General features: G+C 27.0%; 2 protein-coding genes across 5 annotated transcripts; one reads left to right on the forward strand and one right to left on the reverse strand.

Annotated features, from left to right (window-relative positions):
- Nucleotides 1–7,899: 7,899 nt before the first annotated feature.
- On the forward strand, nucleotides 7,900–27,327 carry LOC111029460. 4 transcript variants are annotated; one of them, XM_022308466.1, is made up of 8 exons: nucleotides 7,900–8,086; nucleotides 24,320–24,967; nucleotides 25,054–25,435; nucleotides 25,539–25,640; nucleotides 25,719–25,856; nucleotides 25,925–26,008; nucleotides 26,075–26,231; nucleotides 27,064–27,232. In XM_022308466.1, the coding sequence occupies exons 2-8, from the start codon at nucleotides 24,371–24,373 to the stop codon at nucleotides 27,230–27,232; spliced, it is 1,629 nt and encodes a 542-aa protein (XP_022164158.1). In that variant the 5' UTR covers nucleotides 7,900–8,086; nucleotides 24,320–24,370. The 4 variants fall into 4 exon arrangements, with proteins under 4 accessions (XP_022164158.1, XP_022164159.1, XP_022164160.1 ...); XM_022308467.1 differs by lacking the exon at nucleotides 7,900–8,086 and adding an exon at nucleotides 8,190–8,542; XM_022308468.1 differs by lacking the exon at nucleotides 7,900–8,086 and adding an exon at nucleotides 19,069–19,121.
- LOC111029462 lies at nucleotides 8,549–17,744 on the reverse strand. The gene is made up of 8 exons (XM_022308471.1): nucleotides 17,298–17,744; nucleotides 17,095–17,208; nucleotides 16,733–16,871; nucleotides 15,317–15,540; nucleotides 14,071–14,271; nucleotides 13,809–13,997; nucleotides 13,619–13,747; nucleotides 8,549–12,410 (listed from the first exon to the last, which is right to left on the reverse strand). Exons 1-8 carry the CDS (start codon nucleotides 17,355–17,357, stop codon nucleotides 12,228–12,230), a joined length of 1,239 nt encoding a protein of 412 aa, XP_022164163.1. The 5' UTR covers nucleotides 17,358–17,744; the 3' UTR covers nucleotides 8,549–12,227.
- Nucleotides 27,328–27,699: the final 372 nt, after the last annotated feature.

Genomic DNA, 27,699 nt, shown 5'->3' on the forward strand with positions numbered 1-27,699 from the left:
CCTCATTATATAAAATTATTAATATTCAATAAAACAATTGATAGCGCTACATTAACACAAGATTACTTGTAAATTACTTTATAAATTCATTTAAATAAAGGTATTTTTAATATTTTTAATAAGTCCTTAGAATTGCCTATTCAAATCCCCTTAAAAAAAAATTAATTGGTTGATGCTTAATCATTGTTTTTTTTACATACATTTTAAATAATATTTCAAAAATATTGTCTGTACTTCGTCTCTATAGTTATATAACTGTACACTTCTAAGTTGTAGTATAAATTATGAATAGTGAATACATGAAACTGTTTTGTATACATTTCTCGTAACTATTTATTAGTATTAATCATTGTTTTATATTAATTATAATTAATATCAACAACATTCCATAATAATGTTAATTTTATGTCTGACGTTTCAACAGTTATCAAATCCAAGTACGATTTTGATGTCGTTAGCTGTTATTTTTTTAACTTCGAATCAGTTTGGTGGGAAACAAGGAGGTTTGATTTAAATAATAGAACTTTCCGGTCAAACGTAGGTGCGTGAATACGACGTAATACCTACAAACAATATAGAAACGTATTATAAATATGATAATATATAGGTATGGGTTTTTTATCTTCACGCGACAAAACTTATTGTTATCAATCATATATTATATAATATTATAGGAAGTACGCACCTATCTTAATAGCGTACGTGGTACTCGTTAAAACTTGTGGCAAGTGCAATAGATTTCTTACCTACCGGAAGATTACGAACCAGAATAAGTGCCTTCGTCATTTTATTCACACGCATTGTGTGTACATGTGTAATGAACACAAAACGTTTCCGGATCGAACATCGTGAAACACTTGTATGTTAAATCAATGCGAACCTCATTAGACTTATATAATAGTGGTGTAGCCAGGAATTTCCAAGGGGAGGGGGCTGTTATGAAAAATAACTACCTTAATTGAAAAAATAAACCATGAATATTATTGTAAAAAAATAATACCGTACTTGTCTATACTAAAATTTATATTTTGAAAACTGCAGATTCAGGTAATAATTTATATTTGAAATAAAAAACAATGTATACAAAAAAAGGAAGTAGTAAATTTTATTTTATTATTACGTTATATTACGACATTACGTTATATTTACATGGTAAATTTGGTTACCGATTAACAAATAACTATAAATCATAGACCATCATAGTTCGTTTTATCAATATTCAATAATCAATCTTCTCAAATCACTATTTTATTATATACATGTTGTAAATAAACACGGTCTAGGGGGGTGTTGCTACACCTAAATGACAACCCCCTCTTTAGGCCACTGGATACTCGGTTTTGCAGATGAATAAAATTCGTAGTTCTTACTTCTGCACAACAAATACGTTTCAAACCATTCCACCGACATTTGGATAAAGAAAATTTTTGATAAACGTTTACGCTGTCCAGTAAAGTAACAGCTTTGCTCAGAATATTATATTTGTTTTTAACTCACCGAGTTATACGCCACGATGATAAATAGGTAGCGACCGAAACAATACTAATGGCTGTTAAATACAATTACACGATGCGGAGACACAACTGGGTAAATAATTATAGCTGAGTATTATAATACTCGTATTATTTTAGAATTAAACAATTAGGTTGATCTCTGCAATCGGCAAAGTACTCTCTCGGACGAATGAAAACGTTAAGCATAATATATAAGGACAAATTAAGACATCCCATATTTTTAATTAACACCGGGAAGTGCATTCACCCACGGCTGGACGGTTTCAATAAGTGTTCAGCGAAACCAATTGGATAGATATTGTGTTGTTACATTTAACATTAGAGTGAATTGACCTATTATCAAACTTGAAGGAAAAAAATATATTTGAGTTTGTATGTGGTTTTATGATTTTTCAATTTTTCAATTTTTAAGTTAGTTATGACTTATGAGTATTTTTAATTTGGTAAATAGGCGATTCATGAAGCAAGCTAACATCAATTTTTTTCCTTTAATAATGAACTTTTAAAATTTTACTACTACTCAAAGACCTTATTTTGAAGTTCTTGATTATTTTTTTGTATTTGGTACTTAAGACTGAGTGAAGAGTTAAGAAGTGTCCTAAAGTCCTAAGTTGGGTTCCTTAAATGAAAATCGCCCTTCTACACTGTAAATTATTTAGTGAATTAATTTTTTGAACATTTTTATCCATCTAATTCAAAAATTAAAAACTCTGAGAAGACCGACGTTTGATTTTTAGTTAATATTCACTCGAACAATAAATCTAAACACATAATTAGTTTTTCTAAACGTAAATTTGTTATAATGCATACTGGCATGTTTGTAAGACGTAGTACATCGTGCCCTTCTAATCAAATTTACCCGTAACCTGTGTATATAGGATAGAATTATTTTCCAAAAGTGATCGGCAAATATTAAATTACATTTCATGGTTATTATTGTACTTATTATTATGTATTCCTAGATAGAACCGATGATAGTAGGTATTTACGTACCTAGGTACTTACTCCGTAATTTCAAGACATAATAATTCATATTACATAAATCGATGATTTTAACGTTTTTATAGTATATTTAACTATTAAGGTAATAAATATATTACAAATCAATTGATCTTCTCCGAGGAAAAAACAGTTAATAGTGAAAACGATGTTTTTATTAAACAAATTTTCTGAAGAAAAATAACAGAATTGCAAACCAACCATTTTTTTAAAAATACTTTCTACCACGCTTGATAATTAGCAACAACAAAAAATTATGTATTGGCATTCAGGTCTTCGTATAATTAACTGATAAATATTTTAATCGTTTTAGATTATTTAATCAATTATAATATTCTTGTCATAGCTTATAATTTATAATCTACTAATATGTCAAGCCCTGGTATTCTAGTGAACACTAAAACATGCTGTACATATGCAGTGTGCACCCGAGCGTCAACAATTTTATTTTTAATTACAGAAGTTAACCTTCATCTAAAACCAAAGGTTTAATTGTAGGAAATGCAATTACATATTATTAGGGATTATGGTAAAACCTATTTTAAAACAATAACAGCTTTTTAATACAATTTTACTACACTAATAAATAATTATTATTCAAAACAAATTTAAGGTTAAGGACATTTTACAACGATCTTGTTGGATTTCCTAGTGTCTTTACAAATCCACTAGAAAACATTATTTTTGTTAAAATATAGATGAAGGTTTTACAATTTTTGTTTTAAATATTATTTATAAAAAAATGTAAAGATAATAATTACCGTGATGTTAAACATTTTACATTAAAATGTAACTGTAAGTAATCTATACCAGATTATTTACCTATATAACTGTATTATCAATAAATAGCTGTAGTTTGTGTTAACTTTCTTGAGGATGGTCAAATAGATATAACACAACAAATGTATTAAGATTGTATATTTTTGTTAACAAAAAATATTCATTGAATTTCCGATATTAACTGTTTAATAAAAGCAACGGTGTATAGAAGTGCGTTGTATATTCGCGGAAGCAATGCAAAAACAGTTCCCGAGGCGTCGTCGGTTCAAAAAGAAAAAATAGATGTGCGTTGTATATAGGTAGATCACGTGGGTGATAACTAGTAATTCGAATCGCTATATTAATCGGAAAAATATATTTTGGTATGAGAAGAATTCATCGTTTAGAATTTAGTAGCTCATTTACTCAACTCTTTTGGTAGTAAATTGAGGATAACACCTAGAGTATACTACTACAATTAGGCTATCTAGAACTTATTGTATTTTTTAGTTTATTTTCTTGAATACATTTTTCCTTTGTTTACAGTGAATTTCCAATATTTTGTGTTTATAACCATATACCTATACGTGTACACTTAAGGAACATTGAAAAGCAGTTTTTCATTTGAAAAATACGTAATAACTGTTTAGGACTTATGGACAACTATAATGACAATGTGCCAACGTATATGTCAGTCACGCTGGGTGAATTCAATGAATGCATGTAACTGCATGTTAAATATTATAATGACTAAAATAATTATTTTGTGTAGTATTGCCAGCTATATGCAGTTGATGGTCATAGATTATAAAACGGGAAAATTCAGAACAAAAATATACTACGCAAACTCAGGGTTATTCGGGATAAATAAAACAAATTATAATTTCATAATATACAATAGTTGATACAACTATTACTGAAAACATTTTTTTTTTTTTAGATGTTTTTAACCGATGTTGTGACTTGTAATTTTATAATGTAATACGTTGATTAAAAACTAAAAAACTGGTAAGTGGATGTCACTCTGCTGTTCAGTAGGTTACAAGTGGGTCACTGGACGGGGTTACATTTGAATACAATAATATAAAATTATTGTACACGAAAATCGATTCAGAGCGAGTCGGTCAGTCAGCCTGTATTATTACTTAGAAATTTAGTTTATTTGATGATGTTATTGTGACTTAAGTAATTTATTTAACTATTAAGCATTAGTACTATAGTAGTTAAATTAATTTTCACCCAAAAAATATATTCGAAGAGGTCATTGTGTGTATAAAATAAAATAATATACTCTAAATATGTCATGTGGGTACTCCAAATAATATATTTTTAAATTATAACATCAATAATAACTTCAATCATTATTCTCGGCTATTTAATAATATATAATTTCTTCCAAAATTGAATATAAACTAACTATAAAAAAACATGTTTTATACATTTTTTAGATTTTTTGGTTACAGAATTTGGTTCACTACTTGTGTGTACTTCGTTTTACATTTTTGATCCTAAGCTATAAAAGTTGAACATTTTATAAATATTTTACTAGGTAAAAAATAATTTTGTCAACATTTTAACTTTAAAGTTTAAATGCTTATAGAATCGTAGGTATCTATGTACTTTCAATATTTTTCAACTGATACTGTAACAATATAGGAGGAGCTTGTATTCAATTTTCAAGCTTTTGGACCCAACTAATGAAATTTTGTTGACAATTAGAGGAAAAAAAATTGTTTACAGGAGAAAAAATTGATATGAAATAATATTAGGTGTGGCAATGAAAAATAATATTATACTCTCACATTGGCCACCTGCATGTGGTCTACTACACATTTAGAGTTCTAAAAGTCTCATTCCCTACAGTTTACGGATTTCTTTTGATAAAACATTATTTTTTACAAACGATATAATTTACTAAATAATTGTTTATATTTTGGTATTATATTACATTTAAATTCATAAATACTACGATTAACATTGTAGTTATTTATAATATCTTGTGAAATCGGTAATGGCCTTAGATACTGATGCAGTTAACTTATAACGATCAATTATTTAATTATAATTTGTTATAATAAACTATATAGTCTTTTAAGTATAGATTAGCAGTGATAACAATAAAGGGTAGTTTCTCCATAGCAGTCGGAAAATTTTTTAATAAAAGCCTGTAACAACATTTTATAACACCTTTCTATTTATCCATATTTTAACAATTCTGTGGAAGTGCACGTAATTTAGTGTTACGACCTCACAAGTGTTTGTTTCAAACAATACTCTTATGTACTCTTTGTAAAATATTTTTTTATTAACTTAGGTGCGTAATGAACGTTGACTGTTGTTTGAATGAATTGTTCTGTGTTGCGTACTTATTATACTATGATATTATTATATTTTAAAAAAATATTCGTCTTTTGGACATTGAAACATATGAAACAATGGAGTGATATTGAGGCCAATTGCATAATTTAATAAACTTGGTTCTGTATAATAAGTTAAGTAACATTAGTAAAGTTCCTAATTATAAAATTATATGTCTCATTGCTTAGAACTACGTAACATTTTTTTTATATTAGATTATAATATTCCTAATCAACAGTTAATCAAAACTAAATTCACATTAAATATTTTATTGTAGTTCCATTGGTCGTATAATAATATAAGATGTACATTAATGGCTTATGTTTAAAGATAACATACGATTTACAAAGTTCTATAATTTGTTTTAAAAAATAGGTATAATTTAAATAAAACATACATTTAATTAATGATATTAAAAACCATAAAAATGTGGATTATTTTATATAAATAACTATATTAAACGATGTATTGATATTATCTTAGAAGTTCTAAAATATTACTCAGTTTTCATTACCATCTGAAATATTTAAGTAGTTAAAGCTACAAAATATTACGACTGTGCAATTAGTAGTTACCTATTGGAAAACGTAACACTATACTACAGCTGGCTGAAACCTTATGTAATCAATTTATTTTATCAGAATATTGTAATGATTGTTTCTTTGAGGAACCATCGTCCGACGAGGACCCTTAAACAATAGCTAATTGGCACTTGGTAGCTTATAAAAATAATAAAATGACTATGACTGGACGAATGATTTAATTTCCTTATTATGTAATAATATAGATAATAAATTCACATTATACGTCATATACCTACAATTTACATATATATATATATATATAATATTTTTAATTTTAGCATCCTGTTATCAAGCTATATACATGAATACAATTCATAAACAGTTGCTCTCGTATGGATGTACAATAAATTACGTGTATTAACTATAATGTTACATCAGATATTATTTTGTTTAAAGACCACGATGTTCTGTTAAACATTTTTTTCGAAATAGAAAGATTAAAAAATCTAATATGTAAATGTATTATACCTACGCGTGACTCGGATAGGCGCACGGAATTAGCATTTATAATATTATAATACGTCGTGTAACACATGTAAATTATAGTGACATTATATAAAAATATCATGCCGAAGATGGACATGCCAAAATAAACTCACAATGAGCCTGAGATAAGTGGTCTTAACAATGATGATGCGTTTCACAATGAGGATGTGTTGATCGAGTAAAAAAAAAATGATTATAAAATATTACCCAGACGAACGCTGTGTTATATGGTATAGGTACCTACATCATTTTTACTAGAGGAAAATATTATTTGCATTCATTATTATATTTTACACAAAATAAAAATTCTTATATTTTTCATGTTGCTCGTTTTAATTATTATATTGTATCCATTGAATATACTACATACGCATAAGTTAGTCATATATTTTCAAATTCTTAGGTTAGGTTAGTAACTTATTGGATTATATACCACCAGCTCATGTCTCGATTACATATTACATTGAATTGCATGCCATTCTCGAATTGTAAATAAACTATTTATGGTAATAAGAAAATAATTGAATTCCTCGCATTCTATAACAGCGTGGTTCTTATCAACTAACAAACCTCACTAAATGGCTAAATATGACTGAAACAAAACGGTATCGTGTCTATACAAGATCAGATTCTTCGATTGTTTATTAGATAGGAATTTCATATTTTCGAATATCCCCAGTTTGAACACTAGTATACTACACTGATGTATATAAACATCAGAAACTATAACAGTATATATTATTACATTCAATCGTCATTCATAGGTTAGGTTAGTTAGGCTAGTTAATTTCTGGTTTCATTTTATATACAACTAAATACCTACGATATTATTTAAATGGATAAATGGATATTTAAATAAATTAATAATCACTTATTAATTATAGTTTAATAGTATAATAGTTCACGCTTAATTTTAATAAAAAAAATCCATCGTACATACAAGTTTATCCAACTTATAACTTTTAGAATAGAAAAGGTTATTTTAACGTTTGTTTTTTGGGTTGTTATGAGAAAAACTTCATGAAAACAAAAACAAAACAAAACAAGGCAATATAATTAATAAATGAAAGAAAAACTTGTAGTATTTATTATTATTGTGCGATTTGGACCCTGCCTTGTGTTTTCGAACATACGACCGTCAAAGTGGGGAGTAGGCTAGGTAATGAAAACAGGTTGAATGCATGAAGGTCGTTAAACTGAACACGCAGTTCTGCAATAATCGTGTACGATATGAGACGTACCGCGAAAGTTATGTTCACGTAGCGGCAGTCGGTGCAGGAAGACGCGACGTCGAACCGTTGATTTTGTCGTATTTCTTGGATTCCGTTTCGACATTGACCGGAATGATTTATTTTCACCTTGAATAATCAAATATTTAACAATTAGGTAAAGTCATAACACTATTATAATACACGTCTATTTACACTTATAGTTTTTAAAACGGTTTTATTCGGTTATATATAATATAATAACGGGTTTCGTATAAAATTAATAGCATAATAATACGTAGAAGTGAGAGCAGCAGCATGGCGAGCAGAGAGGGTATCAATAAATTTATAATGATAAAAAGTAAATGTAAAATAAATAATTCAGCCCGGATGGTGCTTTAATAGTGTATGAAGCTTTGCTCGAAGGAGTACTTATTATCATCGTTTTGATGATGACCTGACCGAGTCCAATGTGGCACATTTTACTCGTGAACCGTAACGTACGGAACCATAATAAAGTGGTGCTAAGTATTCAGCAGTATAAAAGAATTGCATGTTATTAACAAATCTGTGTACCTACCTGTTGCTTTATCAAGATTTCAAAACATAATTGATTTCCATACGAATATTTAAGGTAAGATTTTATTTTATTTTTCACAATTTGCACCATACGCTCTGGACTTTAAACCATATATAAATTAACCAAATAAATTTACTATGTCTTCATCTCTTAAACATCTATAGTAAAAGTATATCGGGTTTTCAGGGTATATAAACATGCACATTGCAATATACTAAATTCTCAAAGAAGCAGAGACATTTAAAATCTCGTAGATAAAGAAAGATTCGATAATATTGTGATGTTATGTCAAATTATTATTGTAGTTTTTCATTCAATTTTTTTTATTATTAATCTTGAATTACATAGGCTGCAAAAGTCCATTAATTACAATTTTTTACAATAACAATTCCATTTTTTTCAATTAACATTTTGATAGATATAAACAATTATTTTAAGATAATACAATATTTGCAGGTTCTACAGTAGGGAGTTGAGTTTAAATAGTTAAATATCATCTAAACACGGTTGAACAGGTCGAGTTTTCTTAAAAAGTTGATCATGTTGATGATGTCTCCTGTGTTGTGACCCAAAGCTACATCAAAGTTGATTGAGATGTTGGATTTTTTGAAGTCTTCTTCAAATTTATGGCATTTAGTTATTAAGTGTTCAACTGTCGAATAGACGCCGCAGGCTAATCACAGGCTGATCACTCTTCAACTCGTTTGAAATTATTATTTTGATTTTATTAGTGCCACCCGTATTTATCTACTCCATCTACATTCAGTGTCCATTGTTAATTTTACTTATCAGGTGATTTATCGTTTTACGTGATTTTTCTCGTAAATTATTGGGAAATGTTTGAATAATGACATGTCAAAATAACAATATAATATATAAGCACAATTTACAATCTGAAGCGATTTTTCACAAATTTTTGAAATTTTTGACAATCAAAAATCAATAAACTGACTGAAACATAAAATCACTTGAACACTAAAATCTAAAAAATTGTACTTAAATTTCTAATTGTCAAAACTGCTGAAATAAAAAAATAAAACACTTAAATACCTACTTTGAAGAATAAATGAATGAATTAAATGCAGCACATACATTATATGGTTAATTACTGATTATTATTAGGTGAATTTAAATTGTATAGGTATTCGTATAACGCAATAGCTGTAGATGTTTTATTAGAAATAATTCTTTGTATCCGTCAACCTCTGATTAATTTTATCGTGTAGTTATTTTCCAACCTTGTAATAAATTCGCACCTTATAATTTTATATTTTTAAATATATCATAAAATTATTGTACCCTCAATTGCGTATAGGTCTGTGAAGCGTAGAAAACCATAATTTATCAATTAAATGTACAATATTGTATGTAAATTAATTATGTGAGTTGTTTACACAATTTAAATAAAACATGTGTGTCGTACAATATTTTAAAATATTAATTTGTAGTTAAAAACCGGGGAAGACGCTCTATACTTAAGTGTACCTCGTCATTGAGTAACTACCTAGGTCACTATAATGGATGTGTTCAATTTGAATTTAACGATAAATCATTGCATTTACGATAAACGTACCTAAGCGGAAACAGCAGCTATTTCTAATGATATGTATTAATATTTTTATAAATATAATTTAGTTTCTATTCTAGTAATTGTATGGTGCTTTGGATCAACTTTTGCCAACAAAATCGAATACATTACCAAAAAAATAATATTATATCATATAGTATTGTTGTTATTCACTATTGCAACCTTGAAGATATTAAAATATAAAATATGTCTTTTGGCACAAAAAAACTAATCATTCTAAACAGGTACAAATCCATCTCCCGAATCTGAATCTAAAGTTATATATTCCTAAATAAAATGCATATTACATTATAATGTTCTTGCAAAAATGAATCGTCCATTATCAACATAAATTACGATATTGACCTTTATTCTGGCTCGCAGCCATGAAAAAAAAAATGTTTCGTGTCTATTAATCGAATCTGTTGGACATTGCAAAAAAACATAGTTCTATATGCACAGCGTCCAACACCAATATTTCTAGCAACTATTGCAGTGCTATAGTAGTAATAATAATAATAATAATAATATACATCGTTACACATTGTGTGTAGAACAAAGGGTTCGAATTTTAAATTCTACATTGACAATAGAGTAGTAGTATGTTCCTATATATTATATTATAGTAGCTGACTATCGGTGTAATTAATCGATGAGGAGAACCCGTTATTATGTACCGGTGCATTAAATGAAAATACAATAATAGTAAGTTTCTATGCATCTGAATTCAGGCTATAAATAGTATAAATCATTTCATCCAGCAAGTTGATGAATATCAAAAATATTATGACAACGTGAATAATAATAAGTATATAATTTCAAAGAGCCGTTAGTACATGGACCCGTTAATTAGCTTTTGTCAATAATTACACTATAAATGCATGTGCATATTGGCAAAGGAATTTAGACTAAATTACAATGGTTATTGGTTGTGTACAATGGTTGCGGTGGATGTATAGTAGATAAATAGATACCTACTTCAATATGTTAAACTTTGACATATCAAATAGCCATAACACAAGTCAAAGACTACATTTTACTAATGTAAAACTAAATGTGTTGCGAAGCCTTTTAATTCCCTAAGTACAATATTGCAAATAACATATTGTGATGGAATATACTTAGCACTTGCCCGTATTAATATAATATTATTTTATATTCGAATATATTAAATAAAATATTATTATGGTGTGGAATCTAAAGGCCGATTTTAGTTTTAAATGTTAACATATTAGTACAAAAGTGGATATTAACTAGGTATAGTTAAAGATGAGTTGATGGTTTTGCCTAAAACCACTATAATAGATAGTTTTGCAATAAGAAACAATATTCAATAAGGTGAATTTAAGAGTTATTATTTTAAATTAATTAATTTTTTTCCTATATGAAAATTAAAGAAAAAAATTAATAAGTATTATTTGTTAATTCTTCCATAGTCTTCAATAAAAAAATAAAACGTCGTTAACAATATATCAACGATTTGGTCAGTTACATGTAGTACTATAGCTTTATTATAAAATATCTAAATTATATTTCGAAGTACAGTTACCGGAAGTATTTAATATACCTGTAACTTATTTACCACTGGTATTCTAATAATGGGTGACTTTTTCTTTTTTTTGCCTGGAATAAATCTTTATAATTTTAACAGATTTAATATTATAGTATTGTACATCAAATTTACTTATTACTTGTGCAGTTCTATGTGTAGATAATAAGTAAACTTTTGATATCAATAAAAAAAAAGTGTGTGGTAGAGTACTCGTGTGGGAAGTGAAACGTCTTTCCGTAGTTAAAGATGAAGGTGATAATGGTAATAATATTCCATCGGTTTTCGAGTGCTTTTTCTTTTTTTCGATCTCAAAGATTTCGCTCACGTTCAGCGCCGATTCTAGGTTACGTTAGGTTAGGTTAGTAATCTAACCAATATAATTAAAGTTAATAACAGGCAACGTGGCTGATAGACTTCGGCTTAAACCACAACTATGCATTTTCACCTGTTCCGTCATCAATGGGATAGTATATATTATTTTTTTTTCACTCGATAATGCCATATTTTTCATATTTTGTTGCACTCATTCGTACATATTTTATAGTCAATACATATTGATAAATAAATTAAATGTATGAAAACATGTTTTAAAGAGAGATATCGTTATAATCTTAAAGGAATTATCTATTATGGTTTCCATTTCCTGATTGATTTACAAAGTTACGTATTTTTTCAAGTAAATCGTTATTTTCACGTTGTAATTTTTCGTTCTTTTCGTCAATAATTTTACATTCGATCTTTACAGCTGACACACGGTTCTGAATATTGAACAATATCTCTTGCATTATTGATTGATTATCAGGCTACATAAAATGATACATTTCTAATTAGTTTGGTTCATCTGTAACTATTTTTAGTTTAACGCATGGACAATTTTAGCTCCTACCATGCCATAATATATAAATATAAAATTTGTTCGAAAATTTTTTCAATTTCACATAGTGAATGTCAATAATAGTTAGCACATTTATAACCTATCTAGTATTTCTAATATATATATATATTATATACATATTTAATATACGCCCAAAATATAAGCTGCGAAATTGGTGTACTGACCTAAAATATAATCATCGCAATAAATTGGTATACTGACCCTAAAATACAAATTGTGTTTTAGTCACAACTGATAAATGTCCATTTTTTACATTTAATCTTAATAAATTAGTATACTTACAAATACCTCTGCGTATAAAATTTCCGGCTATAAGTGTGTCAGAATATTTTACAACAATTAATTTTATTTTGATAACTACTATTCAATACTGTGAAATACCTTGTTTTCGTGTACAATTATTAATTATTAAATGATGGATCAGAAAATTGACTTTTTGCACGATTAGATAGGGCCAAGACGCGCGAGAACACAAGATAAGCTATTGAAACGAAAATTAAGTTCTTAAAAATTATTTTAGTCAAAAGTGTATATACTATAATATTAAAATGGAGAAACTTCTGACGATCTAATTACAAAAAAAATGATAAATCAGACTTGCCTCATATACCTATTTCCTAGTTCAGTAAATATCTACTTGTCTAACTTAACACTCGTAAGTCGTAACAAATAATTTAGTTAGAAATGTTGTAACCATTTTTGATTTTTGAAATATAATTAAATATAAATTAACTTATATTAATTTATATTTTATACTGCAATTGTAGAGATTTCTGAAAAATATACATTATTTTAAGCCCGTTCTTTGCTCAGTTCGGTGTTTGAAAAAGAAATAGTTTTCACGCAGCACTGTAAACACCATTAGTTTTTTTATACATAAGCCGATTTATACCTATAATACCACCAATGGTTTGGATTTAAATCATGAACTCTACTACAGTAGTATAGTTATTAATAGTGCATGATTTACATAATATATTCCATAGATCTTGTTTTGTAAGCCTATTCTATTGCCTAATGCTATAAATATGTTTTTTGTACATTGTATTTGATTCACACTCGTCACGAAACAGCTTTTTTGTATAAATTCCTGTTTAATTAGATAAATTTAACTACCTCGTCAATATCTTCATATGCATATAACATTGGAATAATATGAGCTTTGTCTTCGGATGTTTCCAATTCTTGACATTTGTGAATACATTTCATTATGTCTTCCCCCCTCTTCAATTTAATTTTTAAATTCTGTATTTTAATGTAAATGAATTAATAATATTTACATTATAAAATATGAATTACTTTATACGCTATTTATTTGTTTGGTCGATTGGCAAAGTAGTGACTTTTGTCTGTGGCCAAGCTTAGAATTATTTGCGACCTTAATTCTAAAATTTTTCAAACCCTTTTGAACTTCATCCCTTTTTTGTATTAATATATTTAATTCCTTCAATAATTTAGGTTTGACCATTTCTTTTTCCAAGGCACTTATTTTATTCTAATAAATAATTGTATTATTAATATCACAGTAAAAACATGTACGTTACTGTAAACCCGAAGTCTAAACTCACTAATAAATCTTTAATTCGAATTTTTAATTTTTTTGTTGTACTTAATAATTGTTCGTTCACTGATTTAAACTTAGAGTATTCTTTTGCCGTATATTGAGTTTGTTTCTTATAATCATCCAAAGTAGAAGTGTATACATCCTTCATATTCGTGTAATGCATTATGTAGTCCCTCCAACAAAATTTATTCATAATTGTTTCGAACTACATTAAAAGATTAGTTATTAATTTCGAGCAAAGGGCGTAATGACTGAGACAAAATTTAGAAATAATAGACGCGATACTTAGTAAATACTTATTAGTACTTACAAAATGAAAAACAAAAAAATTAAACAATGAAATACTATAACAATCGATGAAAATCTTAAATCTTATAATAACACCAATTTTCAATACGATTTCATCAAACTCATCGGATGTCTAATCCGAGTTGTACATCTGACGATTCTATTATATATTTATATAACAAGTGTCAGTTTGAATGAAAAATTTACTCATTTAATGAAACAATTATCATAGACACTAAATCATGTTTAAGGGGCTCACTACTGATTCTTTGAATTTTCAGTGATTTTTTATGTAACCTGGCAGTAAGTGTCGGCTGTAAATGTCGGTAAAAAGCGTCTATTTATTATGTATTTCATTTTTATGCTATTTATTTATTTTATATTTTCATCGAATATGATACTGTACTCTATACAATATAAAATATTTTATAACACCTCATCCATATCGCCATATATAGGTATAGTGACATCGCTGATGAATATAATGTTACGCATAATACAAGTAGTTATCTACTTGTATAGTTAATAATCAACCCAGTTATTTGTACAACAATATAATATTCATTATTGGTTACCGTTACTGGAAATGTATGGTGATCAGTTTTGTTTAATTTGTTTAACTATCAGTAACGAAACGTACAACAGCTAACTAACATTTATCATATCGATCAATTTTAAAAATTTTAAAAATTGTATTATCAAAGTCACCCCAACTAACGGTATCGTGTTGATCAATTGTACAGATTCATAATGTTTTTATACTACTTGAAGAATTATCAAATGTATATTTTTAATAATTACAGAGTCATTGTCACTAAAATGTAACAAATTAAATGTTTAAGCTTTTAAAATTAATTTGAATACAAATTGTGTAAATATTTACTTTGACTTGTTTGTTATAGGTATCATATTTTCAGTGTAAAATGTACAAATTGAAGTTAAATACATTTTTTTGTACCTACCCTTCCACGTTCAATGTCCATATTTTCAATGTGTTTATTTTGAATGTTAGATTTCCATTTATCTATCTCCATTTGCACCACTTTACTATCATATTTTAGCATCTTCCAATAAGTATCGTTCTCGTTTGTCCTGACCTCTAGTTCTGCCAAGTCAACAGGTAGTGCTAATTCTAATTCAGCCTGATACTGGTGATGTATATCTTCAATTTCATTTTTAAATGCATCTTTCATGTAACAATTAATAGATCATTATTGTGTAACGTCTATCTATTTATATGGTATGTAATTATATGTTGATGGGGCGACTCCGCACTACATAAAGTTTATCACCATGATAAGTAAAACCACAACAACAAATTAAATGTGTGATATTAGTCAATAAATGGCTATTAACTATTAAGCACTCATAAGACCCTAAGGAAATCGTCTTATTTGTTTGGGCTTATTTACAAAACATTAATTATTAATTTTGTTCTTCATTCAATAATGGGCACATTTACTAAAAACAGTTCCTGCTCTTAGAAGATCAACATTTATTTCTAACAATAGTTTATGTTACATTATTATTATTTATTAGTATTTTCTCCATTCAGAAGATTACACTAATTTTTGACAGAAATATCGCATACTATAACATAAGTCAATACAGAGAAATTTCACTATGCATAAAAAATGAATATAAGTAAATGTGGAACGTTTAAAGCGTCTGTGTTTAGTATTTTTTTTTAAACACAGCAAAAGAACTAAAATCATTTGATACAAACTCTTATTTTACGTTTGAATATCTAATTTTATGAAAAAATAAAAAGTTCAAATAACTATAAAAAATTGTAATAGCGTACTCGATATTTTAAGTAGTTGTATGATGACAGCTTATAAGGAACCTTATACCATTTTTTTTTTTAACTTTCAATTTTTTACGGCACTCCGAAGATTATATCTATGGTTTTGAATTTGAACACATATTTTAGTATCCCGCTTTCAATCAGGTAAACACTAACATTAACCATTCACTTTAACATCCATTCTCCCTATTCTTTCTAACCATAATATTTATCTTTACGATTCATCAGTGAAAAAAAAATGGTCTTATGTTTTGATTTAAAAACAATTATTATAATTGTATTGTTCAGCTGATATTTTCTAGAATTATATGTCTATATCTAGGCAGCAAGCTGTACTACATTTTTATTATTATAAAAATAATTTTCGTCTTTTAAGATCAAAACGCACGTGTGGACCACTTTAAGTTTTAAAATGAGGTAGAAAAAAGCCTAGTTCAATATTTTTAAGTCCTCTACTTACCTGTAAAAATTTCGTTAAAATCGATTCAGCTGTTTCGATGAAAATTAGTCCAGACACATAGACAGACACTTATGTTTTACTTTATTGTATAGCTGATATAAATTTAATTACCTAATGTAGTACTGACCAATTCCAAATTTCTTTGACCAGTTCTACAACGATATTCTATGCATTCGTCCAACTCGTTTTGTAATTTCTCTATTATTTTATCTTTAAATTCCATTTGCATAGTTAAAGATCTTTGGCAGGACTAAAAAATGTAAAACTGAAATTAATATTAAAATGTTCAACATTTTGTTTCAATACCAATAGGTATAAAATAAAAAATATACTAAATAATAATATGTAAAGTTGTTTTCAATGTTTTTTGAGTGCCAAAAATACATTCACAGATTAGTCTTTTTTTACTTAATTTATTATTTAGTTGCAAACCACTTTTATGAGTAATAATTCGTGGTAGGTTTATGACTTGCCAAAATTTGACTATGCAAGTACGCGTCATTATACTCGGACAATATGTTTTCCCAACGTTTAGTAAGAATTTTCGTACTCTCTAAGGTATCGTCTACATTTTTTGTCAACATATCCTGTTTATAACGTAAACGTGCATATATTACATTATAGTTGACCAATAAGCATCATAATTTATAATCAGTGGATAATAAATTGTTATTACTGTATAAATCTTCGTTTTATGGCGTAATATTCCCAACATCTTCTCTTCTTTTCTATCCATAACCAATCTATGTAATTACTCACCTGCTATAATATGTATACGTATGCAATTAGATAGAATTTATTTAATACCTAATTATTATAGATAATATTTATTTTACAACGCAACAAAATCTGTTTAAAATAAATGATAAACGAGAAAACAATATAGCGGTATGTTTCTTATGATATAAAGAAAATAATTGAACTTATTTTACGTAGGTATGTGACCTTTAAAAATTAACTATGACTCACTGTTTATAATAAAACAAATTATGTTGGGATGGCTTCTATAGTTATATTACAACAACAAAAAAAAACGATTGTTATTCTTAGTCCAATAATTTTCTGAATTTGAATTTAATATTTATTATTAATAAATTACATCATTACTACATAGGTAGGTACATTGAGCATAACAAGATATAATAAAAACAAATTAAGTCTTCTTACATTGATGATTATAATTTATTCATGTTATTTATATTGTAATCACATTATAAGTACATTTTTTAAATTTAAATAGCTTCGTTATTTATCAATGCGTACTGAGCGTTGGCTATTGGTATTTCGATGGATTTAATAAATAACATTTGTACTATCACTTTAGTTCTTTCTTAATTTAATAACTGTAACTACTGAGATCTGGGGCTACTGTTAATTGTTAACTATTAAAATATATACAACCTAACATAATATATTCAAATTATTTGTTATTTATATTATCGATTGCGCTTAGTGAATGTTTTATGCGAAGAACGGAGAGTATTTTATTTGTTCACTTCAAATCTAAGATATACTTCGAAAATATATACCCATGAAAAAAATATATGTAAACGTCAATACTAATTTTTTATTGATTTTAAAGCTGTTATAGAAAATTAAATTTTATATTTCTTATGTTTATTTACATTAACAGTGTACAATACTATTACTTTTTGATAAATACAAAATAATTAAAAACAAAATGAAATATGTTGTTCGCTAAATTGTTTGATATTATGAAAGTATCACCAATACAACATATATTTGTTGATAGTCATATCATATTATTTTAAAGCCGAAAAAAATGTAAAATAATAATATTATTCAGTCATTATTTTGATTTGAGTATGGTAACTATAGCATATAAGTAATATAAACTTACGAGGCAAATATTTTTGAAACAACTAGATACTTAATTAATACTTGTGCATTATGATAGAATCGTAGGTATTGAACATTTTGAAAAATGCTTAACTTGACATAAACATTGTAATATAAACAAACATTGTTATATCATAACACTGCAGTATCGTTAATCTTAATGACTGGACGTAAACAATATAATATTATATAACCAAATCCATAAACAAATTCAAATATTTAAAACATGAAATTATTCGATTAGGTATAGTAAATAAAGATTAAAATGATTTCATAGAACCGGCACATATATATATTTATATAATGTAATCTGTAAAATTATTAGTTGGATTGTAGACTAATTAGGTCTCATAAGCTGATATAGTATAATATTATAATAATTTTTAAACTGTGCAATTTAGTATAGTGTTGATATCAGTCGCAGTTAGTATTAGATAATTTAATTGAAATATTCCTTTACTAATTTTTAGAGTGTACTCCTATCATTCTATTTCTAATTTGAAATTAAATAATTTAATAAAAATCTACTAAAAATCATGTTAAAAAAAAATGTTCATATAAAAATAAAATAAATACAACCTATTACAGTGAATGTAGTTTAAAATTTTAAATGCAACATAATATTTTCAAAGAAAAACAGGTAAATTGATTTTGAATTTTGTAAAAATATTTTTTCAGTGGCTGAATCTAATCATAATTTACACAATAAATACATTTTACCATTAATATTGTTTTTTATTATTTTGCATATTGATATTATTAGCAAGTAAATATTGATTATATATTATTTTTAATTCTGCATAAATTAAATTTAATAGATGAAATCAAGGTATGCATTATCTTAAGGAAATATTGTAGTTTAGTTAAAGTGTGTGCCACCATACAGAAAATAAATACACTTTTTAATACAACAATAAATACATAGATATACACGTTCCAAAGAATTTATACTTCACAAAAAATACAACGAATTTCGGTTAAGGTTTGTTGTATCAAAATGCAATATTTTGGTATCTTATCGAGAAATATTATGTTATATTATGTTTTTCATCTTTGAAATAATTAGGCACTATACAATTTTTAAGGTGTAAAAAATTGTAATTGAAACGTTGCCTTATTTAGAAACGTAAAAACAAGAAAAGTAATTCGTGATTATATTAATAATTACTAGGTATGTTAAATCATATAATACGTTGTGTGTAACATTAAAATTCCTAAAGAAAAGGAGGCGTTAAAAAAAAAATAACGGTTAGGTACGTTCAGAGCTGCAAGTGTAATAAATTCGCATTTCATTATAGGTTAATTCAAAATAATTGATAACAATTTGATTCGAAGCATATAATGATATAACCATATTAAACCATTCTAGATAACCATTCTAAATACTCAATTTCACTATTGCCTGTTTTATATTTAGAAGTCTACATACATATAAATGCATAAATGCATACATGTTTGTGTAATTTTCGTAGAAATCATAATACGAGAATACTTAGTATTTTATACCAACGGGGGGCAACTTATAGTATATGAAATTTTAATATTAAATATTTAAATTAATTTTAAATACTATAAAATATATGTTCACGAGTTCTTTCTTTTTTCATGAACTTTATAAATTTTTAATTCTTTTAAAAGTATTAACGTTTTTGGATGGATTTTTTTAAAATAATTTTAATTTAGAAACATTTTTTGAAACGACATTTCATGGACCATTTAAAAATTAAAATTAATAATTTTATAAATTTGAAATTATTTTTGAATTAAACATGCTAAATACAATTTTTAAGACACCTTTTTTTTGCCTACAAATTATTTTGGAAACGTTAAAAAAAAATTGTTTTTGCTTATCATTAATAATTTTGATATCTAATCAACCTTTATTTAATTCATCTTTAAATGAGATCAAATAAACAGTCTTAAAAATGTTTATTTTAATTTTATGTCATCATATATTATCATACTTTATACGTACTGTATATTCTTAACCTATTGGTGAATAGGTGCTTAATACCGTTTAAAAAACTACGTTCTGTATCACCTGTCTCTGCACCAAGTACTATTGTAATATTTCCTAATGAATCGTATTTTAATACCAAAATATTTTGAAGCATTTTTGAGCTTGAGAATTGTCACTGGATTCGATTCAGTTGAGGCTTGCGAATCACATAATTTATAAATATTAAATAAAAACATATCGTTGACTGTTCATTGCTATATAGTATATCTACTGTATAGATAATGCGTGTTTTCTCTTATAATGGTATAATTATTTATTTAATAATCAGCCATCAAACTATATAATGTTCTGTTTGTGTAATTATTTGTTTGGATCAAATAAATTAGTACAATCAACCATTTGTTACTATTTGGCATTATTTGTTTGAAATCTATTTTTTATTAATATCAGCAAAAAGTACATTAAATATTATTGTTATAATTTTACTTATTTATAGTAATAATATTAAACTGCCAATACTTATGATTTACCGTTAAAAATTATATTCAAATATGATTTATATATCTTTACTACTCCTCAAACTATCTATTTCCGGTTCAATACAAACGAAATAAATGAACCCCATTTGTTATTTATAACTTGTGACATAAATATTTTATTCAATTACAAAAACTGCAATTTGACAATTGTTGTTATCCTGGAGACATCTCTTAAGTACCCACCTAGTTTCAACAATATTTTAAGCGACGGTATTACCTCTAGATACTGATTATAAATAAAATTCCACATTAAAAAACAGCACCCCCAGTGATATGTTAAAAAAAAAATGGTTCATAAATATTATAAGTAGCATGCAACTATAGATTTTTCTTTTTCCAGGAAAATAGAAGAATTATAGGTATGTTTTTTGGTATTTAGTGCAGCGAAAAAATATCTAATAGCATGCTGAATTTTATTAGGAATTAAATTTTTTTTTATTGTTGATTTTCGCTGCTATGTCAACAAAGTGTAACGGTTAGAAAAATAAGTGTACCTAGCCCAAAAAACATACCTATGTTAACAGTACAAGTAAATTTATCTGCGATATGAAATTACTTCATGACTTCTTATTATATAAGGCAATATATTGTGTGACGTGTGATATATATTTTATTATATAGGTAATGATAAGGTTAAGAGATTTAAATAACTACTAAGTCTATATTTCCTTATGTGAGTACCTAATAGAAAATAAAAAAATTATAACTTTTAATCTCACTCAAACCTTTCACAGTATTTATTACATTATTTAATCATATTATGGTAAGTCACGTATAGTTGTAGATTCGGATCGGGAAAAAAATAAAGTATCGATGTTTTACTATACTTTCATTTTACGGGGTTTTTGGGATTGTAAAAACAAGTAGTTTTAGTTAATTATGAAGAGAGGGGTTTATTGAGCTATGTATCTATATGATTTGGAATAGCTAAATCAAGTGAACCTATAAGACTTTTAATGAAGTTGTAATTTTTCAATTTTTTCAATAATTTATCAAAGAGTTAGAAAAACTACCAAAAATTGGTTCAAAATATTTTATCGAGCTCTTGCATTTTATGCAAGCTCTTTTTTTGTGATTTAAAAATATATTATTCGGGGTACCTACTAGAAATTTTTAGAGTATATTACTATATTTTATATACACAATAACTTTTCGAATGCAATTTTATTGACAGTAAACCTACTCGAGTACCTACTAATGCTTAAAAGTAAAATAAATTACTTTAATCCCAATAACATCATCAAATACCTTAACTAAATTCATCTTCGCTCAGAATCGTTCTTCGTACCTATACAATGATTTTATATCATAGAATTCAAATCTAATAACATCCATTACAGTGACCCATTTGCAACCTACTGCGATCAGAATAATTTGATATTCTGAACCCGTAAACGTTTTGCGGGAATATTGCGCCTTTGTTGGCAATTGTATGAAACGAGTGTTAACTGTTAAAATAATTGAAATGTATAGTTTATCTTACGATGCTCATGAATATTAATATATTATAAGCATTGATCATAGTTATTTGAATTATGTAATACAATAACAACATTCATTTTTACGTGTGACGTAGATAATAACAATGTTAAAATAGTTTTATTAATAAACAAACAATTGTTTACCTGTTAGATTTTAATACCTATTCCATAATAGTTAATTTTCTTTAATTCATACATCAATTTAATGTGGTAATTTTCAGTAAGTAAAAATGTACAATAGTATAATCTGTTATGTAATTACAATTATTATTATGTGTTAATTAATCAATACAGTATTATTAACATAAACATCATGGTTTATCAAATAGAGTTTTCTAGTTTTTTTTTATGTATTATAAACGGTGAGGATTTATAGTATTGATAACTTATTTGTAGTGCATTCGATTTTTCACATTTAGTGGAAATGTATTTTTTACCTTCATCTTAGTGTATAGTACACAATCATATGAAAGAATGTTATATTAGGTACGTGACAACACTTTAAAAAAACACACATGCACACACACCGACCATCATTTATATTTTTTTTACTAATATAATTGTTTCAAGAAACGTATAATACCTATGTAATTAAAATATACGCATAAGTCATACCATGTTTTAAAAATATTATTAGACTAGTAAATTTACAGCTTCACTCAAAATTTTAAGTTACAATAAACGTGTACTGCATGCTTAATTATATAATATTATACATAATCATTATTTTTACTTGTAAAATAAAGCTTATACAATTGTATTCTGATATCATTATTATAATTTGTACTATTATTTTTTTCAATTGCGCAATTACTGTTTAACTATTAGTAAGTACGATACCTACTTTATTATCATTTTAAACATTATTAGTATTAAGTAGTGCCTACTACCTCCTACATTTTTATCAGATAGTTAAAATATATTATAGACAGCATTATTACTTATTGTTCAATAGGTATGGCTACGGCTTTTACGTAATAGCTTATTTTTAGAACTGCGAGAATACATAAAATCCTTGAACTTATAAAGCTGATATTCACTTTTATACACTTGATATATACATATTCAATTGTTATAAGTCTAACTTTTAAATGGAAATTTGGGCAAGATACAGACTCTATGTTAAAATCTGAGATAATAGTGGTGCATTGTTTTAAATCTTAAAATAACAATAAGTCAACAAATTGTATAAACATGCCTGAGCATTGTAGTTTATTCCTAGATCTTAGTATGAGGCTTGTGGGTTTATTAAAATAGTTTCAAATTTGAATTGCTCAAGAACTGATGATAAATACAAATTCTAAGTTGTGATTCTATGCAATATGTTTGATGGTTTGATAAGAAATAAGACTTACTAGTTTTACATAAATTTCAGTTGAAACATCATTATCATTCAACATTTTAAACAATTTATGATTAACTTTCAACATTGATTTATTACCGACTTCTAGTCTAAGTCAAACACAGAATAGACAAATTTTGGTTTTGAGTGTAACTCTAACAAAAATGACCCTAGATACATGACATTTTCACTGAATATTTGTGTAAGCATTTTTCCAGCATCACTGATAATTTAAGAATAATATTAATTGAACTTACCGGTTACCATATTATTATATTAATAATAAGTAATAACAATATAAAATATCCTAGACTGATATACCGTCTCCGCTCAGAATTTTTTTCGGTATGCAATGATATGATATCATTGAATTCAAATTTAATACCATCCATTACAGTGACCTCCTAGACACCTAATGTACAGCAGAGCGACATCCATTACCCGCTTTTTTTAAGATAATTTTGTAGTATGATAAAAATTATTATGTTTGATACTATGGTGAATTTTATTTTATAGGTATTAAATAATGTTCGTTCTGAAATGAGGTAAAATAAAAACAAAACAATAATGAAGCTCTCTAAGAAATCTACAAACGACGATACCAACATGGCCGAAGAAGTGGACGCGGAGCACGAAAAATGGCAAAAATTGAATTTCAGCTCGAAATTCAAATACATGATTAACAACATTACGGTGGAGCCTTTGCTCGCATTTTTCATCGTGTCAAGTGTACTCGGCAACCTCACCACGCAAAATCTGAACTTACAGAAATCATGCAGGGTCAATTTAAACATGAGCGACGCAATTTGCACTGCGTTGGAACAACGCAATAAGTCCAACTATACACTTGACCAGGAGGCAAAAGTCCAGGAGCTGGTCACCGACATGACAATGTGGCAGTCGGTTATACAGCACACCATACCGTGTATATTCGTAATTTTCATCGGATCCTGGAGTGACAGGACCCGCAAGAGGAAACCGGTCCTGTTGTTGCCCATTTTTGGGGAACTCGTGCGGGTCCTAGGTCTGTTGGTTTGTGTATTCTATTTTTACGAACTACCAATGGAAATCGCCGGGCTGGTCGAATCCGTGCCCGGGTCACTAACGGGTGGTTGGATGATCATGTTCATGGGTGTGTTCACGTACATTTCGGACGTAACCACGGTTGGTACACAGTTTTTGATATTTTTCAATACTCGTCTGATTCCAAATAAATACCTACACGTAATATATTGAAATTATTGTTTCAGGTGAAAATGAGAACTCTTAGGATAGGAGTGCTAAACCTATCTTTAACCATAGGGATATCTTTCGGTATAGCTTTGTCTGGTATTCTGTACCAAAAGCTAGGTTTTTACGGAATATATTCAATATGTTCTACTTTATACTTCTTGGGTATACTTTATGGATTTTTTTATCTTAAAGACATAAAAAGCAATGAAACACATGCCGTTTGTGAAAACAATAAATTAGTTAAAAATCCGTCATTCTCGACAAATGTCAAAGAATTTTTTGATTTGATACACATCAAAAATGCATTTGGTGTGACTTTCAAAAAAGGTAATGACAACAGAAGGCTCCGGATTTTGATGATGATGGTAGTTCTTATGATAATTATGGGTCCCATGACAGGTTAGTAAACTATATTTGAACGTTTATGTAATATGTTACATTATATGAGACATATCATACATTTTATTATATCTAAAAATACTATAATAATCACACATTTTAGGTGAAATGTCAGTTATGTACTTGTCGACAAGAATACGATTTAACTGGGACGAAGTCGATTACAGTATGTTTTCCACATTTACGATGGTAACTGGCTTTATTGGTAAGTAACTAACTATTGCTAAAAGTAAATTTCAAATATAAATTTAATATAAAATACATTATCCAACATTTATTTCAGGGACATCAATTTCGTTATGGGTTTTCAGTCACAAATTGAAAATGGATGACGCATTGATCGCTACAATGGCATGTATCAGTAAAGTTATTGGTAGTTTTGTTTTCGCGTTTGCACCCAATACATACATATTTTATTTGGGTAAGTACATTATTTATAATCATAAATTTTTTGAAATTTGAATATGCAAAATAATTTAATTTCTTTAGGCCCAGTTGTGGAAATTATTCATGGTGCTGGTTCTATTGCAACTAGATCTATATTCACTAAACTTGTCACTCCAGACGAACTTGGTAATTTTTAAACTATTAGGTTTAATATAATTTTAAACTAATTATGATAATAATTTATTAGTTTAGGTCAAGTAAGTGCTGTAGTAGGAGTTTTTGAGGCTTTTGTTCCAATGATATATGTACCAATGTACAGTGCATTTTACAAAGCAACAATGAAAACGTTCCCAGGAGCTTACTTCCTCCTCGGTGGAGGATTAACTATACCAGCGGTTTTTATATTTTTGTAAGTATTAAAGCCGACAAAGCAACAACTATAAAATGTACTTATATTTTGGGATGTTAAAGAAATTTATAATTGATTAAATATTATAAAATAGTTGAATTAGAAATTCCAAAATTATTTTTAAGCTTTTTTATTGGTAGCCAAAAAAAATATTGGAGCCATCAAAATACTTGAAAATTTAATTCTTAGGTTTGGTAACTTGTAAGTACCTAGTTACAGTAGTTGATGGAACCAATAAATCCAAAAAAATGTATATATAAAATTTTTTTCATAGAAAATGAGTCCAATTTTGGACAAAGAATAATGATATTATTTATTTAGTTGTAATTTACAAATATCATTCTTGGGTACTTGAAACTTATAAAGTATATTATTAAATTGTATACACGCAATGACATTTTAAAAAGCAATGTTTTTGGCAAAAATGTATTTAACCTACTGTATTACTAATATTGTAAGATAAATTACTTTAATAGCAATAATATCATAGAATATACTTAGTAGGTAACATATTATTAAGCCAACCGACCTTTGAGTCTTTGCTCAGAATCTTTTTCATATGCAATGATTTATCATTGAATTCAAATTGAACACAACCATTAAAGTCACACACTCCACATCTACTGTACAGCCATTTTTTTTAAACGGCTTCATTCAAACAATATTCTAATTTTTAAATTCTAACTGACAAATTATAGTTTAAAACAATGAAAAATAGGTACCCACATATTATGAAATGCATATATAATGAATTACTTACCATTGTGTTATGTCATATCAAAATACAAATGGTAAATTAATACTTCATAACTTATAATTTTTTTCGTTTTAGGTGGATATATAAAGGAAATAAAGAACGAGAGGCGCGTGAAATAGAAAATAAAAAATCTGAAAAAATACAGAACAATTCTGAACTGACAAACGATACAATCAAAATTCCTAAACTATACGAGACGTCAGAAAAAAATAATTATGAAAACTCAGGATATATATCCGACTAATGTACAAACAGTGAATCATGCAATTAGAGTTATTTTATTAAAGTAAGAACTAAATTAATTTGTATGTATTTTTTTTAATTTTTAATTAATTGTACGACTGTTATATTATTTTACATTTTATCTTAAGTTAAATTGATAGTTATAATTATTCATTGATTAGTGTTTTATATGATAATTATTAAACTGTTAATTTATACAGCTATTGTGGAGAGTCGAGATAAAAATATTTTTTATTATATATTATGTACAATAAAATGACTATACAATAATAATTTCAATCATTTAAATAAAATATTAATTAAACCACAAAATATTTTGTTTTATTTATAAACGAATTTTTAATAACATATACCATCTAATACCTAAATACATGTATAATATTTTAATTTTAAATGTAAGCATCATAATATTTTTCATACAAGCTTAAAAAAATGTTACCACCTGATCTATATCCTATGACCTAAATC

The sequence above is a fragment of the Myzus persicae genome, unplaced genomic scaffold (assembly GCF_001856785.1).
Source record: "Myzus persicae strain clone G006 unplaced genomic scaffold, MPER_G0061.0, whole genome shotgun sequence".
NCBI lineage: Eukaryota > Metazoa > Arthropoda > Insecta > Hemiptera > Aphididae > Myzus > Myzus persicae.

Bases quoted from the DNA above. Each gene is read 5' to 3' on its own strand.
- LOC111029460 (XM_022308466.1), top strand. From the start codon at position 24,371: ATGAAGCTCTCTAAGAAATCTACAAACGACGATACCAACATGGCCGAA. The intron at 24,968-25,053 runs GTTGGTACACAG...TTATTGTTTCAG, and splicing joins ACATTTCGGACGTAACCACG to GTGAAAATGAGAACTCTTAG. The intron at 26,232-27,063 runs GTAAGTATTAAA...TTTTCGTTTTAG, and splicing joins CCAGCGGTTTTTATATTTTT to GTGGATATATAAAGGAAATA.
- LOC111029462 (XM_022308471.1), bottom strand. From the start codon at position 17,357: ATGGATAGAAAAGAAGAGAAGATGTTGGGAATATTACGCCATAAAACG. The intron at 13,748-13,808 runs GTATAAAGTAAT...ATTAAAATACAG, and splicing joins CGACCAAACAAATAAATAGC to AATTTAAAAATTAAATTGAA. The intron at 12,411-13,618 runs GTAGTTAAATTT...CATTTTATGTAG, and splicing joins CATATGAAGATATTGACGAG to CCTGATAATCAATCAATAAT.